This window comes from Mobula birostris, chromosome 6 (assembly GCF_030028105.1).
Source record: "Mobula birostris isolate sMobBir1 chromosome 6, sMobBir1.hap1, whole genome shotgun sequence".
NCBI classification, from domain to species: Eukaryota; Metazoa; Chordata; class Chondrichthyes; order Myliobatiformes; family Myliobatidae; genus Mobula; species Mobula birostris.
This window is the reverse complement of record NC_092375.1, coordinates 8,764,709-8,780,587: the sequence shown is the minus strand read 5'-3', so window position 1 is coordinate 8,780,587 and position 15,879 is coordinate 8,764,709. Positions and strand designations below refer to the sequence as shown.

Genomic DNA, 15,879 nt, shown 5'->3' with positions numbered 1-15,879 from the left:
CCATAAACCTCCAGGCACCGACAACTATCGATGCATTGGAAGCACCCGACTCCAGCGGACTCTTGAGTCTGCCTGAAAGCTTCGAGCCTCCGACCAGCCCTTCGACACCAAGCACTATCTCTGCCGAGTGCTTCGACCCTGTCCTGGCATCCGAGCAACAATCAAAGCCGAGGATTCGGGGCCTTCCCCTCCGGAGATTCAGGATCACACAGAAACAGCGGCAGCGAAAAAGGCATTTCAGAAGTTTCTCCAGATGTTCCTCCATTTTCTCACGTCTGTCTCCATCAAATCAGAATTGTGCACGGCACCCTACTTGACAGATTACAGATATCCCAGATATTACAGATATACGAATATCGAGAACATGAGGAGAAGAGACCTTGAAAGTGAGTCCATAGCTTGTGGGAACAGTTCAATGATTGGGCAGGTGAAGTTATCTCCTGATGTTTGAGGGGTGGTGACTGTTCCTCAACCAGTGGTGTAAGTACTGAGGCTCCGGTCCTTTTTTCTTGATGGCAGCAGAGGGCATGATCTGGATGATGGGGGTCCCTGATGATGGATGAATTTATTCTTATTGGAATGTAGGAGGTTGAGGGGTGACCTTGCAGAGGTTTAAAAGTTGATGGGTCTAGGGAGTTTTTGTAATTTTTACGTCTTGCACCGTACTGCTGCTACAAAGCAACAAATTTAATGACATGTCAACGATAATAAATCTGATTGTGATTCTGGTCAGAATGTTTTTCCCAAGGCAGGGGAATCTAGAACAAGAGAGCACAGGTTTAAGGTGAGGGCGGAGAAGTTTAAAAGAGCTGAGCGGTGAGTTTTTCCACACAGAGGTTGGTGAACATCTGGAACAAGGTGCTGGAGGCAACACGGTATTTAAAAGGCATTTTAACAGGTACTTGGCTAGGAAAGGAGTAAGGGGATATGCGCCTAAGGCAGGCAGGAGGAGGTGGGCTAAAAGGGCTGTTTAATGTGCTGTACAGCTTTGTAATTCTATAACTAAAGGGGCAATCACATTCCAGAATCCTCGTCACCTCTTGGATTTGGCTAGAATTGAAGAAAACAACCAGAATACAAGGGCATCCCTTGAGAACAGGGATGAGGAAGAATTTCTTTACCCAGAATGTAGTGAATCTGTAGAATTCTTTGCCACAAACAGCTGTGGAGGCTGAGCCTTTGAGTATACTTAAAGTGGAGGTTGACAGGTTCTTAATTAATAAGGGCATCAAAGGTTACAGGGAGAAGGCAGGAGAATTGGGTTAAGAGGAGTAATAAATCAGCTATGATGGAATGGTGTAGCAAACTCAATGGGCAGAATGGCCCAGTCCTGCTCCTGTGTTTTATGATCATATGGTCTAATAATTTGATCTTAATGAACCGTATGTAAGGTTCCAATACCGTAATCTGCTTCTACCACACTTACTGAAAACCTCGTGTTTCTTCACTTGCTCAGTCCGCACCTATTTGCAGGAACATCACCAAAGTACATAGCTGAGTCACAACCATGTGCTGGAGGATCTGTGGACGCTCTCATGGGCAGCAGAGGCATGGTGTGAGCCAGCACCCTTGGTCAAGTAGTGGAGTATGGTACAACAGCCAGAAGTTCTACTTCAAGAGGTGCAGAGGATGCTTCCTATAGTGGGGGTGTCTGGGAACAGAGGACACAGCATCAGAATAAAAGGACTTTCCTTTAGAACGGAAACAAGGAAGAATTCCTTTAGCCAGGGGTTGGTGAATTCATGGAATTCATTGCCACAGATAGCTGTGGAGGCCTAGTCATTGGTATATATATTTATGGTCTTATTCTGTGAAAAAGAAACAATCGCAGTCCAGAATCCTTGTCACCATAAGACATTGGGCCAAATGATCTAATTTTGCTCCATCGAATCTTCATCAATGGGGTTATCCCTCTCAGCCGCATTCTCCTGCTTTGACACTTTGACACACTTACTAATCTAGAACCTATTAGCCTCTGCTTTAAATATATCCAATGGCTTGGCCTCCACAACTCTCTGTGGCCATGAATTCCACAGATTCATCACCCTGTGGCGAAAGAAATTCCTCCTTGCCTCTGGTCTAAAGAGATGTCCTCCTATTCTGAGACAGTGCCCTCTGGTCCTAGAGCCCTCTACTACAGGGAACATCCTCTACACGTTCACTATCAAGGCCTTTCAATATTCAATAAGTTTCAGTGAGATTCTCCCATCCCCTCCATTATTCTAAGCTCCAGTGAGTGTAGGCCCATGGGCATTAAATGATTTTCATACGTTGCCCCTTTCATTCCTGGGATCTTTCTCACGAATCTCCTCTGCTCCCTCTCCAATGCCAGAAGTGGTATAGAACTTGAGCAAGAGGGCAAGCTCAATCCAGGCATCTTCTTTGGCTGCCATTCAGATGTATGGAAACTGTATGTTTGCATGTACATGTGATAAATAAATCGAAATCTGAATGTTAGTGAGGTATGGGTTGGTAGAGTAGAGTCAGCTGGGAGAAAGTTGTCAGCCCGTGCTGTGGTAGGTGAGAACCATATGCATGTGATACTGTCTGCACTTTTATGTAACGTGTTTATGAAAGTGCCCACGCTTTGTGTCAGCTGCCATTCACCATGGGTGTAAACAAGTGATCCTGACACTGTTCCACTGCACAGATCGGATTCCAAATTTATAAAAAGTTATTTATCATTAATAGTGCCCAGAGATTTCACTGAGTCTGGTTTGTACATTTGCTCTTCTTGAAACCACAAAGCAAAGTGCCCAATGAATAATTTGGCATGTGTTAAAGTTCTTTAACTGAACTTACCTCTTTCAGTGTCTCTTATTTACTGATTGATTTTTCTGTTGTCAGGAGCACATTTGTGTATGCTCAGCTTCCTCAGAACAGAAATAATATCTCATTGCACTGGTATTATAAATATGTGCTCGATGCATGGAATGTCATACCAAGGTGTAGCCAAAATATGCAGCTCAGTGTGTCAGGAATTAGGAATGTAACGCATCTCAGTTTTATTGATGATAAGACTATGTAACATGGGAGCAGAATTAGGCCATTCAGCCCAGCAAGTTTGCTCTGCCATTCCATCATGGCTGATCTACCATCCCTCTAAACCCCATTCTCCTGCCTTCTCACTATAACCACAACACCCTTGCCCATCAAGAACTTGAAACTCTGCTTTAAATATACCCAATTACTTGGCCTCCATAGCCATCTGTGGCATTGAATTTCACAGAATCATCACCCTCTTGCAGGAGAAATTCCTCCTTTCTGTTCTAAAGGGACCTCCCTTTGCATTCACTCCACATCGATTCCATCTAGGCCTTTCAATATTTAATAGGTTTCAATGAGATTTCTCCCCCACCCCCATCTTCTAATCTCCTGCAAGTAATGGCCCAGAGCCATCACAATGAAGGGTCTCAGCCCAAAACGTCAACTGTTTATTCTGTTCCATAGATGCTATCTGACCTCCAGAGTTTTGTTTGTATTGCTCAAATTTTTTTGATCATTTTGTTCAGGTTAGTTAAGTGTTAAGATCTTGTCCAGGTGTTGAGGGAGAATTCCTTTGGTCTCCTTCAAAATGTTTCAAAGCAGGATAGGCGAGCTAGTGTCTGTGTTCTCTCCCCGCCCCAGCTATCCTTTCAAAGCAGCTTTGATAGATAGATCACATCATCTGCACACCTGAAGCCTACCTCCTAAAGCATATGCACCCTACTCTGAGCTTTGTCAGGCAAGAGATTTCTAGGAGGAAATCCTTCAAAGTTTCCTCGAAATTGTAATTCTCACTGACTCTTTGTAACCCCTGCCTGAATCTGATTACCTGTGTATCTCAGTTTCTGTGACTGAAACCATGCACAAAAACATTGTGGATATGCTATGTTGGTGCCAGAATGAACAAGTTCACCTTCAAGTTCATAGTAATCTGACTGTACATATACACAACCAAATGAAACAACATTCCTCTAGACTACATTGCACCCACAAAATATTTATCACGCAATACACATAAAGTGAAATATTACCACAAATAAGTTAGGAAAATATAATTTAAAGTGCATGCAGTGCACAGCACAGGTAAACAGTAAACAAAATGTGGCGACTCTAGTGGGCTGTCTCCATCGCATCTTTAGGTTGTGTTGGTAGTTCAAGTTTAATTCAACCATACATGAATATCTGTGAATACAGCCAAACAAAACAGCGTTCTTTCAGGGCAAAGGTGTAAAACGCAGTACCAATAGTCATTCACAGCACAAGGCACAAGGAGCACATATAAGATATCAGTAAAATACAGTCACACAAAAGAAAGTCCAAAACCCATAGTTCATGGATGTTGCAACAGTCTGCAGTTGAACGTGTTGCAGCTTGTCTTCTGCAGACCAAACACTGGGGGACAGCACCAACTCCAGTTTGGAGTGTGCCACTGCTTCCGGCACTCCAAAGGAGCACAGTGCACTGCCTCCAACGGCTCTGTCCCGGGCAGCTTTAGACAGGTGACACCATGGCTTGAGGCCCAGTCCTCGCTATGACCAAGGCCACGCTGTTCCCCCACTGTCTGCCAATAACCAGTGCACTGGTGAATTGCAAATGCATTTCACTGTATGTTTTGATATGCATGTGATAAATGCATCGGTATCTGAAAAGCAGAAGAGGACAACCTCTCAAGCAAACCTCTCTACAGACGATACCACTTGCCTCACCCATTGCAATCTGCGGACTCTTAAGCTACCTCGGTGCAACAGGCTGGCGTGAACATAGAACAGTACAGCACAGGCAACACACATCAAAGTAGCTGGTGAATGCAGCAGGCCAGGCAGCGTCTCTAGGAAGGGGTACAGTCGACGTTTCAGGCCGAGACCCTTCGTCAGGACTTCCTTCAGTTAGTCCTGATGAAGGGTCTCGGCCTGAAACGTCGATTGTACCTCTTCCTAGAGACGCTGCCTGGCCTGCTGCGTTCACCAGCTACTTTGATGTGTGTTGCTTGAATTTCCAGCATCTGCATAATTCCTGTTGTTTACAGTACAGCACAGTATAGGCTCTTTGGCCCATAATGTGCTGATCTTTTAACCTACTCTAATTTCCTCTCACATAGCCCTCCATTTTTCGATCATCCTCGTGCTGATCTAGCTTCTCTTAAATGTCCCTAATGTATCTGCCTCTCCCATCACCTCTGACAGGGCATTCCACCAACCCACCACTCTCTGTGTAAAGAACTTAACCTCTGATATCCCCCTGTAGTTTCCTCCAATCATCTGAAAATTATGTCCCCTAGTATTAGCCATTTTCCCCCAGGGAAGAAGTCTGACAGTAATGCTCTAGAGCAGGGGTTCTCACAGACCCCTCGGTTAATGGTGGGGTCATGGTATAAAAATAGTATGTAACCCCTGCTCTAATGCCTCAATCCTCTCAAAAATATTCTTGAACAAAATAACTTGGACTTGCTTCATTTTCGAGATGCCCTTCTGGGACGTTCAAATAAGGCACTAGACCATTGGTCTCTTCTGTCTCAGCTGGGTCTTGAAGTACATTCATTTCTGCTGTACCCGTACTCTTAAGGCAAACCAGTGTGGATTCCAATTGAGATCTTCAGTACTGCAAAGTGCCTTATTGGCAATGAAACACTTTTGGAATGAAGTTGCTGGTTATGATTTGTATACTACAATTCCTTTAAACTTTCTTGATCATAAAAGTAAGAGGTTCTGCCGATGCTGGAAAATTTTGACAGGTTTTCAAGAGCAGCAGAGCAGCCTCTGGCGTTTTGGTCAGTATTGACCACTCAATAGGCATTGCTAAAAGGATAGAGTGGCTGGTCAATGCTTGTGCTTGTTTTTATAGAATCAGCAGGATATACAGCCCATAAACAGGCCTCATCACACCATGACCCTTTTACCCAGCTACATTAGACCAGTTAGTCACATCCTTTTATGTTTGCCCTAGTGTCTCTTAAAAATAATAATTGTATCTGATTCTGTCACCACATTTGGCAACAACCTTTTCTGTGTGGGGAAAATTACTTAGAATTCAGATCACCTTAAAACAATGTTTTCGATACCCTTACCACAGGAAAAAGATTTTCACTAACTTCCCTTTCTGTGCACGACAAGGTGTTCCCTTGTGGAAGGACCTGTTTCTGTACTATCATGGTCTTTGACTTTCTGCTGTGAACCATCTTCTGTGCTGTTACTACACCACCTCTCAGCTTCCGTCACTCCAACCTATCCACTCTCTCTCTCCAGAACTAAAGCCTTCCATTCCAGACGATATGCTGGTGAATCAACACTCCTTACTCCCCTGTCCAACCATATCATCCTTATAGTCAGAAATTAGAAGCTGAAAGAACTTAGCAGGTCAGGCAGCATCCGTGGAGGGAAATGGGCAATCGATGATATGGGTTGAGACCCTTCATCTTGCCATCCTTCCAATAGTGAGATGACAAGAACTCCACACAGTTACTCCAAGGTCCATGCTGTTACTAGAATAAAAGCTGAGCACTTCCTCCATTTCAAGTTCAATACTTAACTCTGACGGCATCACTAAAATGGAACATCTGGTTATTGTTCCATTGTGTTGGAATTAAGTGCTGGATCTCCAGTGCTTAATTATATAGAACAGTACAACACGGTATAGGCTGTTTGGCCCACAATGTTGTGCCAATCTGTATAAACCTACTCTAAGAGTAATCTAACCATTCCTTCAAACTCTCCATTTTTCTTTCATTCATGTGCCTAAGAGACTCTTAAATGTCCCTAGTGCATCAGCCTCAACCATCGCCCCTGGGTGTCTTTCCATATCTGATATCTCTTTTAAACTTTCCTTCACCCACCTTAAAATGATGATCCCTGTTTAAAAGAAGATTAGAACTTCACCAGTACTGATGAAGGGCCTGGCCTCGAACAATAAGTTCATTTTCCTCCAGCATTTTGTGAGAGTTCCAGGTCTGCAGTCTCTCTTGTGGCTACAGAAATATAGGTTGTTTTTCTAATTTATCTTTCTTTCTGTTGTTTCGTTCTTTTTTCTATTCATTCAGGCGTTGTGGGCTTTGCAGTGTAAGCCAACCTACCCACCCTTCAATTCCCTTGAGAAACATAGAAAACTTACAGCACAATACAGGCCCTTTGGCCCACAAAGCTGTGCGGAACATATACTTACTTTAGAAATTACCTAGGGTTACCCATAGCCCTCTGTTTTTCTAAGCTCCATGTACCTATCCAAGAGTCTCATAAAAGAAGATGAGCCTCACTTTTAAGGACTCTTTACAACTCATGTTCTCAGTATTAATTTTATTTGCACAGTTTGTCTTCTTTTGGACATTGGTTGTTTGTCAGCCTTTGTTTATGTATAGTTTTCCTAAAATCCCATTGTTATAATTTTCCTGAAATTGCCTGCAAGAAGAAGAATCTCAAGGTAATAAGGTAATATATGGTAACCGATGGATAGTTTGATAATAAATTTACTGCAAACTTTGACCCTATATACTTATGATGTGACTGCATGTTTTTCATTGCATTTGTGCATATACAGTACTGTGACCAAGGTTATTATAGCCGGGGGGTGGAAATAGGGACAAGCTCCCACTATCTATTAAATGCTCCCATTGGCATGTGTCTCAAGTAGCTTCTGACAACCATGTCCAGCTCCTGGCCTTCATGTGTGGCTTAGCTACTAAGGCCAGTGGAATCGTTTCGACTGACAGGAGATGGGGCAAAGGCAGGTTACTGGCACCTTAAAACCAGTCGTTTCAGGCAGATGAGGCTTGTCAGCCATGGTTGGCAGCTCATTTAAGAGAAGGAAAACTCCAATCTCAAACCTCCGCTGCCTGTGGCTATACCCACTCATGGGGAAGGCTATGGGGAGAAGTTAGGGGAGTTGGGATGACTGGAAGAATTGGATCAGCCATGATTGAGTGGCGGAGCAGACTAAGTGGGCCGAATGGCCTACTTCTGCTCCTATATCTAATGATTGTATAGTCTTATTCACTTGAGAGCCCATAAGTAGATCAACAGAATGAAGGCCATCATCCTCGACCTCGAGGGATAGCCACGACGATAGTCTTATGGCTTCAGGAGTAAACCTTGAGGGAAAATCTAGAGCTTGAGTCCCTGATGCAGTCCTACATTGAGTTCAATGCTGACTGGCAAGTCCTGTGACGCTGCAGGTACTAAACTGTATCAGTCTGTACTGTTCCTTTAGGTTCATCAGATGCATGGAGAGGGAGAGCTTGCTACATGGGCCAACAGCCCACTCTCCATATTGTACTGCCCAATCTAGACAGCTAAGATGCAACATCCACGGCCAACTCTGGCTGATGGAGGCCATCACCTCACCTCCCTTCTCCTTTTCTTGACTGTGATTCCCCTCTCCCTACTCCCTTCTCCCTTATCTTACCACTCTCAGCCAACAATAGAGACACATATCAGAATCAGGATTATCATCACTCACAAGTCATAAAATTTCAGTCCTGATGAAGGGTCTTGGCCCAAAGTGTCAACTGTATTCTTTTCCATCGATACTACCTGGCCTTGCTGCTTGTGTTAAGTATTTGCCATGTAAATTTCCAGCATTGATACCAATGTATTGTTCTTGTTCCTTCTTCCTATAGTCATTGTTTAACCTGCTGAAGTTTCGAAGACTCGTCCTCAACTATGTACCACCAATTGATCCACAGGATGTGCCTCATAATCAAAAGGTGGGTGGCCTGCAAGTAGGACCTGCGGTGCAGAGACTTCCCTCTGATGTGTACAAAGGGTGGAAATAAGCGAACTCTCAGTTTGGAGGGTCTCGGCCTAAAAGGTTGAGTGTTTATTCATTTCCGTAGATGCTGCCTGACTTGCTGAGTTCTTCCAGTATTTTGTGTCTATTGCTTTAGATTTCCAGCATCTGCTGTATTTCTCATGTCTTTCATCATCTAAGCAAGATTCCTTGCTTCAGTCTGCAATCTTTCATTCTGTGGCATGAAAGGGTAAATGTATGTAAGGAATTGAAAGGTCTGGATAGAGTGAATGTGGAGACGATGTTTCCTACAATGGGGGAGTCTATCATCAGAGAGTACAGCCATTGAAATTCATCCATTTGAACAGAAATGAGGAAAAGTTTCTTTAGCCAGAGGGTGGTGAATCTGTGGATTGCATTCCCACAGATGGCTGCAGTTCAAGTCATTGGGTATATTTAAGGCAGAGCTTGATAGGTTCTTAATTAATCGGTGTCAGTGGTTATGGGAAGAAAGCAGGAGAATGGGTTGAGAGGGATGATGGATCAGCCATGATGGAGTGGTGAAGCAGACTTGATAGGCTGAATGGCCTAATTCTGCTCCTTTGTCTTATGGTCTTATCTCTGATCGGAGACACAGGAGACAGCAGGTTCTGGAACTTGGAGTAACAAACACCAGGATAGCAAAGACGCATACATCAGGATGCTCCTTATCAACTACAGCTCAGCATTCAATACTGTGTCATCCCTTCAAAACTAATCAATAAGCTTCAGTACCTTGGTCTCAATACCTCCTTGTGCAGTTGGATCCTCTATTTCTTCACTTGCAGATTGGTTGTCCGTACTGTTGAGGATGGTTTTTCATTGATTCTATTGCATTTCTTGTATTTACTGTAAATGGCTGCAAGAAAGTGAATCTATGTGGTGAGATATATGTACTTTGATAATAAATTTACTTTGAACTTTGAGACAGTCTGCTGTAGAGACTCAGTGGGTCAGACAGCATCTCTGGGGGGAATGGACAAGTTGACGTTTCTGGTCGAGGCATAGGACACAGAATCGTACAGGCCAGCAACAGGTACTTGACCCACAATCTTTGGGCTGAGACACGAGGTCAAGTTCAATGTCCCTTGTGTCTGAGCATAATCAATATCCTCCCCACTTCCCAACTGTTCGACTACTTATCTAACAATCTCTCAGATGTCTCAGTGGTATCCTCTTCCACCGCCTCCTCCGGCAGCAAGTTCCAGACACCTACTATTCTTTTAGTTAAAAAAAATTACCTTGCATTCATAGTAAATAGAAAGAAACACAATAGAATCAATGAAAAACCACACATGACAGACACAGACAAAAAACAACAAACTCTGCAAATACAAAAAAAAAGCAATAAATATCGAGGACATGAGTTGTAGAATCATTAAAGGTGAGTCCATAGTTTGTGGAATCAGTTCAGTGTTGGCGTGAGTGAAGTTATCCACTCTGGTTCAAGAGCTCGATGGTTGAGGGCTAATAACTGTTCCTGAACCTGGTGGTGTAGGACTTGAGGCTTCTGTACCTCCATCCTGATGACAGCAGTGAGAAGAGAACATGGACTGGATGGGGGGAGTCCTTGATGGATGAGTCTTTCCTGCAAGAGTACTCCTTGTAAATGTGCTCAATGGTGGGGAAGGCTTTTCCTATGATGGATCGGGCCGCTTCCACTACCTTTCGCAGTCTTTTTCTGTTCAAGGGCAGTGGTGTTTCCCACAATAGGCTGAGATGCAAAAAGCCAGTATACTCTCCACTGTACATCAATAGAAGTTTCTCAGATTTAGGTGACACATGCTGTGTGGACTTATTTCAACCTGTTCCACCATCAATCTAACCCTTCTTCCTTCCAGAGCTCATAACTTTCCATTTTTTTTGTACATCCATGTACCTATTTAAGTGTCTCTTAACTGTTCCTACTGTATCAGCCTCTATCATCATGCCTGGTAGTGTATTCCAGGCACCCAACACTCACTGTGTAGAAGTAAACTGCCTCTGACATGGTAGCGTAGTGGTTAGCATAACACTATTACAGCACCAGTGACCTGAGTTCAATTCCCACCACTGTAAGGGGTTTGTATGTTCTCTCTATGACTCCATGGGTTCCTCTGGGTGCCCCAGTTCCCTCACACATTCCAAAGACGTATTTTAGTAGGTCACATGGGTGTAATTGCCAGAATGGCCAGTTACTGTGCTGTATCTCTAAATAAATAAAAAATAAAGAAAAACATCTCAAACAAATGAAATTCTGCAGATGCTAGAAATCCATAGCATTACACAAAAAATTTGGGAGTGAAAAGAATCTCCACATGTGATGCTGACCTCATCCAAGTCATTTATAAAAATCACAAAAGGGCAGGGGGTCCCAGAACAGATCCCTGTGGAATTTTATTTATTTAGAGATGCAGCATTGTAATAGGCTCTTCCGTTCCAATGAACCTGTGATTACACCTGTGACCAATTAACCTACTAACCCATACTCTTTGGAATGTTAGAGGAAACCAGAGCACCCAGAGGAGCCCCACACGGTCATGAGGAGAATGTACAAATTCCTTACCGACAGTTGTCAGGTTACCTGTCCAATCTACTTTCTTACAGCCATGAGTCTCACTTGTTGGCAGGAGAGCTCAGTGGAGCTCTGGAAAACATTAAGTAGAGAAACAAAAATAAGTCAACTTGTAACGATTCACGAGTACACTCTGACCACTTATAATGTTAGTTTATCCAGATCAAAGGACCAGTTGCAAGTAATTCAGTTTAAAACAAAAAGATAGCAAGCGGACGTCCACATGGATGCAATGACGGCAGTGCAGTCTGATTGAAGTTAGAGACTGAGTGGAGGGCTTTGCCTTTATTCAAGTTCAAGGTAAATTTATTATCAAAGTACATATATATTACCATATACTATCTCGAGATTCATTTTCTTGCAGGCATATACAGGAAAAGTTAAATAATACAATAGAATTTATGAAAAACTACACACAAAGTCTGACACAAAACCAAGTTCAAGTGAATTTATTATCAAAGTACATATATACAACCATACACATACACCGTACACATTTTGACCAGTCTGCAAAAGAAGACAAATTGTGCAAATAAAAAATACTGAGAACCTGAGTTGCAAAGTCTTCGAAAGCAAGTCTGTAAGTTGTAGAATCAGTTCAGCATAGTGGTGAATGAAATTATCCACGCTGGTTCAGGAGCCTGAGCAGTAATGACTGTCCCTGAACCTGTTGGTTCAACGCTGACTGGCAACTCCTGCGATGCCACTAGTGCCAAACTATCATTCCCTGACGTTCCTTTGGATTCATCAGCTGTGTGGAAAGGGGGAGCCTGTTGTATGGCAACAGCTTGCTCTTCATATCGTACTGTATTGACTTGCTAATCTAGACAGCTAGCACACAATGTCCATGGTCAATCCTGACCAATGGAAAGCTTCTCAGAACCTGGTGGTGTGGGATCTGGTAGTAGTGAGAAGAGAACATGGCCTGGATGTTTTGTGGGGGTGGGGGGTGTCTTTGATGATTAATTCTGCTTTCTTGTGGAAGTGTTCCATGTAAATGTACTCAATGGTGGGGTCATTTTGCACTTTGCATCTCTGTTTCCTATCTTATGGCATAGAGAACTGGAGATAATTTGTTAGCTGGCATTAAAAATGCTTGCGTTTTCAATTCAGGTTGTACACTATATACATTCTCTCAAATGCAATCATTTGATTTAAATACAGTGGGTATCAGTTAATTGGGACGCATCGGGAACTGTGTATTTTGGCCCAGTTAAACAGCTGCCCCAGTTTGCCTAAGTTCATGGAAATAGTTAAAAGGTATAACGTTATGAAATATAGAATGAATTGGTTTGGTTGAGTTGTTCCCTAATTTTGGCAATCCATTTGCAAACGTTTTGTCACCATACGAGGAGACATCATCAACGCGCTGTCCAATCGTAGAGTGTCTTCATAATGCTTGTTTTTTATATATTTATATGCATTGTCTGGAACTTTGCCCACATTGGCAACGCACAGAGTTCACCACACAACTAACTAATCAGCGCAAGACCCCCTCCCTACGTCGTAATCAAGTTTCTGTAATGACAGCCATTCAACTGATCGATGAGTAAGTGAAGGCCAAGCATTCGGAGGACACCACAAATGAACATTGCACTGATGGTGTCTCCTCATATGGTAATGAAACATTTGCAAATGGATTGCCAGGATCAGAGAACAACTCAAGCCAACCATCAGCCACCCGAACTGCATATTTTCTGGGATATTTTCATAGAATAAATCCAAACGCTAACACTATTAGTTCGTAATAGTTATCAACGGAGGAATTCATCCATCATGTTCTTATGATTGACTGTAATGGAACAAAATGGAGAAAAAATTCAAAAATCTGAGGCGCAAGTGGACTTGGGAGTCCTTGTGCAGGATTCCCTAAAGGTTAATTTGCAGGTTGAGTCTGTGGTGAGGAAGGCAAATGTGATGTTAGCATTCATTTCAAGAGGAATAGAATATAAAAGCAAGGATGGAATGATGAAGCTTTATCAAGCAGTTGTGAGGCCTCACTCGAAGCATTGTGAGCAGGTTTGGGCCGCTTAGTTCTGAAAGGCTATGCTGAAACTAGAGAGGGTTCAAAGGAGGTTCATAAAAATGATTCCAGGATTGAATGGCTTGTTATATGAAGAGCGTCTGATGGCTCTGGGCCTATGTTCATATGAATTCAGAAGAATGAGGGGTAGCCTCGTTGAAACTTATCCAATGGTGAAAGGCCTTGATAGAGTGGATATGGAGAGAATGTTTCCTATGGTGGGAGAGTGAAGGACCAGAGGACACAGCCTCAGAATAGAGGGGCGTCCTTTTAGAACAGGATTGAGGAGGAATTTCTTTAGCCAGAGAGTGGTGAATCTGTGGAGCTTGTTGCCACAGGCAGCTGTGGGGGCCAAGTCTTTATGTATATGTAAGGCAGAGGTTGATAGATTCTTGGTTGGTCAGGGCATGAAGGGGTACGGAAAGAAGGCAGGTGATGGGGCTTAGAGGAAAGATGGATTAGCCATGATGAATGGCGGATGGGCCAAATGGCCTAATTCTGTTCCAATATCTTATGATCTTACAGTCTCAATCAGTGGAGACACCTGGTGCAGATAATGGACTGGCTTCATATAATGCTTTCGATGATTGTATCCATCGAATCTGCATTTTCATTGTAACATTCAAGAGAATTGTGCATTCCTTCAAATTCTTCATAATTCCTAACTTGTTGAAGTGGTGAAATGGTTTCATTTTCACATTGGCTGTTTCTGGCATCTTCAAGCCTGAATGCAGTGAGCAAAACAGTTCTGAATTGTCATAGCCCTTCCTACCATTGAGCACATCTACATGGAGTGCTTTTGTGGGAAAGCAGCATCCATCATCAAGGACCCCCACCACCCAGACCATGCTCTCTTCTCACTGCTCCCTTCAGGAAGAAGTTACAGGAGCCTCAGCACCCACACCACCCACACCACCAGGTTCAGGAATAGTACTACCTCTCAACCATCAGGCTCCTGAACCAGAGGTGATAACTTCACTCAGCTTCGCTTGCCCCATCACTGAAAAGGTTCGCACAGTTCACTTTCAAGGGCTCTTCATCTCATCTTCGCGATATTTATTTTACTTGTTTATTACTATTATTATTTCTTCTGTAGTTGCAGAGTTCGTTGTCTTTTGCACATTAGTTGTTTGTACGTCCTGTTGGGTGCGGCTTTTCATTGATTCTGTTGTGTTCCTTGGATTTACTGTGTATGCCTGCAAGAAAATGAATCTCAGGATTGTATTTGGTGACATATACAGTATGTATATACTTGGAGAATAAATTTACTTCGAGCTTTAGACTTGTGTCTTGCCAACTATCAGTGACAAAAATCACTGTTTTTTGACACAAACACATGCAATTGATGCCATTTAAAAGCTGATCATTCTAAGCACAGTGTAGTCTCTAATGACCACGCAAATGCACACGACTGATGCTGGTTCAAAACTGTTCGGCAACAGTCTCCCAAATAAGCGAAGGAAATCCCAGCTATTGTCTCGATTTAGTATTTGTTCTTTAAGAGTCATCCCAAATAGACAGCTGCCCCGATTAACCGATGGCCGAGTTAACTGGAATCCTTGCATAATAGTGTCCTTTCCTTTTAGTGCACTGACAATATTCTGTCTCCACTCCTGTCTTCTCCATCCTGCATTGCAGCTCCCTCTGGTGGCAAATTGATCTGTGTGGGTCAAAACCATTCACATCCATCAGAAGCTTAAGTGTTCAGAATCTGGTTTATTTTCGCTCACTTGTATGATATGAAATGTATTGTTTTGCAGCTGCAATACTGCAAAGTTATAAAAATGCTATAAATTCCAAAATCAATAGTGCAAAAAGGAATAATGATGTACTGTTCACGTTATCATGGACCATTCAGGAATCTGATGGTACTGATGAAGAAGCTGTACATGAATCGTTGAGTGTGGGTCTTCTTGCTCTTGTGCCCTCCTCCCTCATTGTAGTAACAAGAAGAAGGCATGTCCTGGATGGTGAGAGTCTTTAGTGATGGCTGCTGCCTTCTTGAGGCATGATATTCGTGATAGTGGAAGGGTTGTATCAGTGATGGGGCTGGCTGAGTCTGCAGCCTCCTGCAATCCAATACATTGCAGCTTCCATACCAGGCAGTGATGCTCTCCACTGAACATTCGTAGCAATCTTCTCAAGCTCCAACTGAAGTAGAGCTAATGGCATGCCTCCTTCATGATTGCTTCAATGTGTTAGACCCAGGATGGATCCTCGGAGATGTTGATGCCCAGAAACTTGAAGATGATCACCTTTTCCACTGTTGACCCTCCATGAGGTCTGCTGTGTGTACTTTCAACTTCCTGTTCCTGAAGCCTATAGTCAATTCCTTGATCTTGCTGAATTTTAGTGCAGGGTTGTTGTTGCGGCACCATTCAACCAGTTGTGCTGTTTCACTCCTGTATACCTCCTTGTCACCATCTGAGATTCTGCCAACAATAATAGTTTTGTTACTGAGAAATTTCCAAGTCAGCAGAAGATTTCGGCGGTGTGTACGTTGCTGGGAAGTTTTAGTATGTTGTATCTTAGAGGAGCATCACTTTTATGGAAGGAATTGGAG

At 43.0% G+C, this 15,879-nt stretch overlaps 1 protein-coding gene across 6 annotated transcripts in view; it reads left to right on the top strand.

The window, feature by feature from the left end:
* usp25 (ubiquitin specific peptidase 25) overlaps nucleotides 1–15,879 on the top strand; it is a 551,935-nt gene that overhangs the window by 387,920 nt on the left and 148,136 nt on the right. For all 6 annotated transcript variants that reach the window (XM_072259857.1, XM_072259852.1, XM_072259853.1 and 3 more), the window contains exon 6: nucleotides 8,591–8,677. Coding sequence is in view for 5 of the 6 variants with exons in the window: in XM_072259852.1 (XP_072115953.1) it covers nucleotides 8,591–8,677 (87 nt within the window). In the remaining variant the exon portion in view is untranslated. The remainder of the gene's footprint in view (nucleotides 1–8,590; nucleotides 8,678–15,879) is intronic.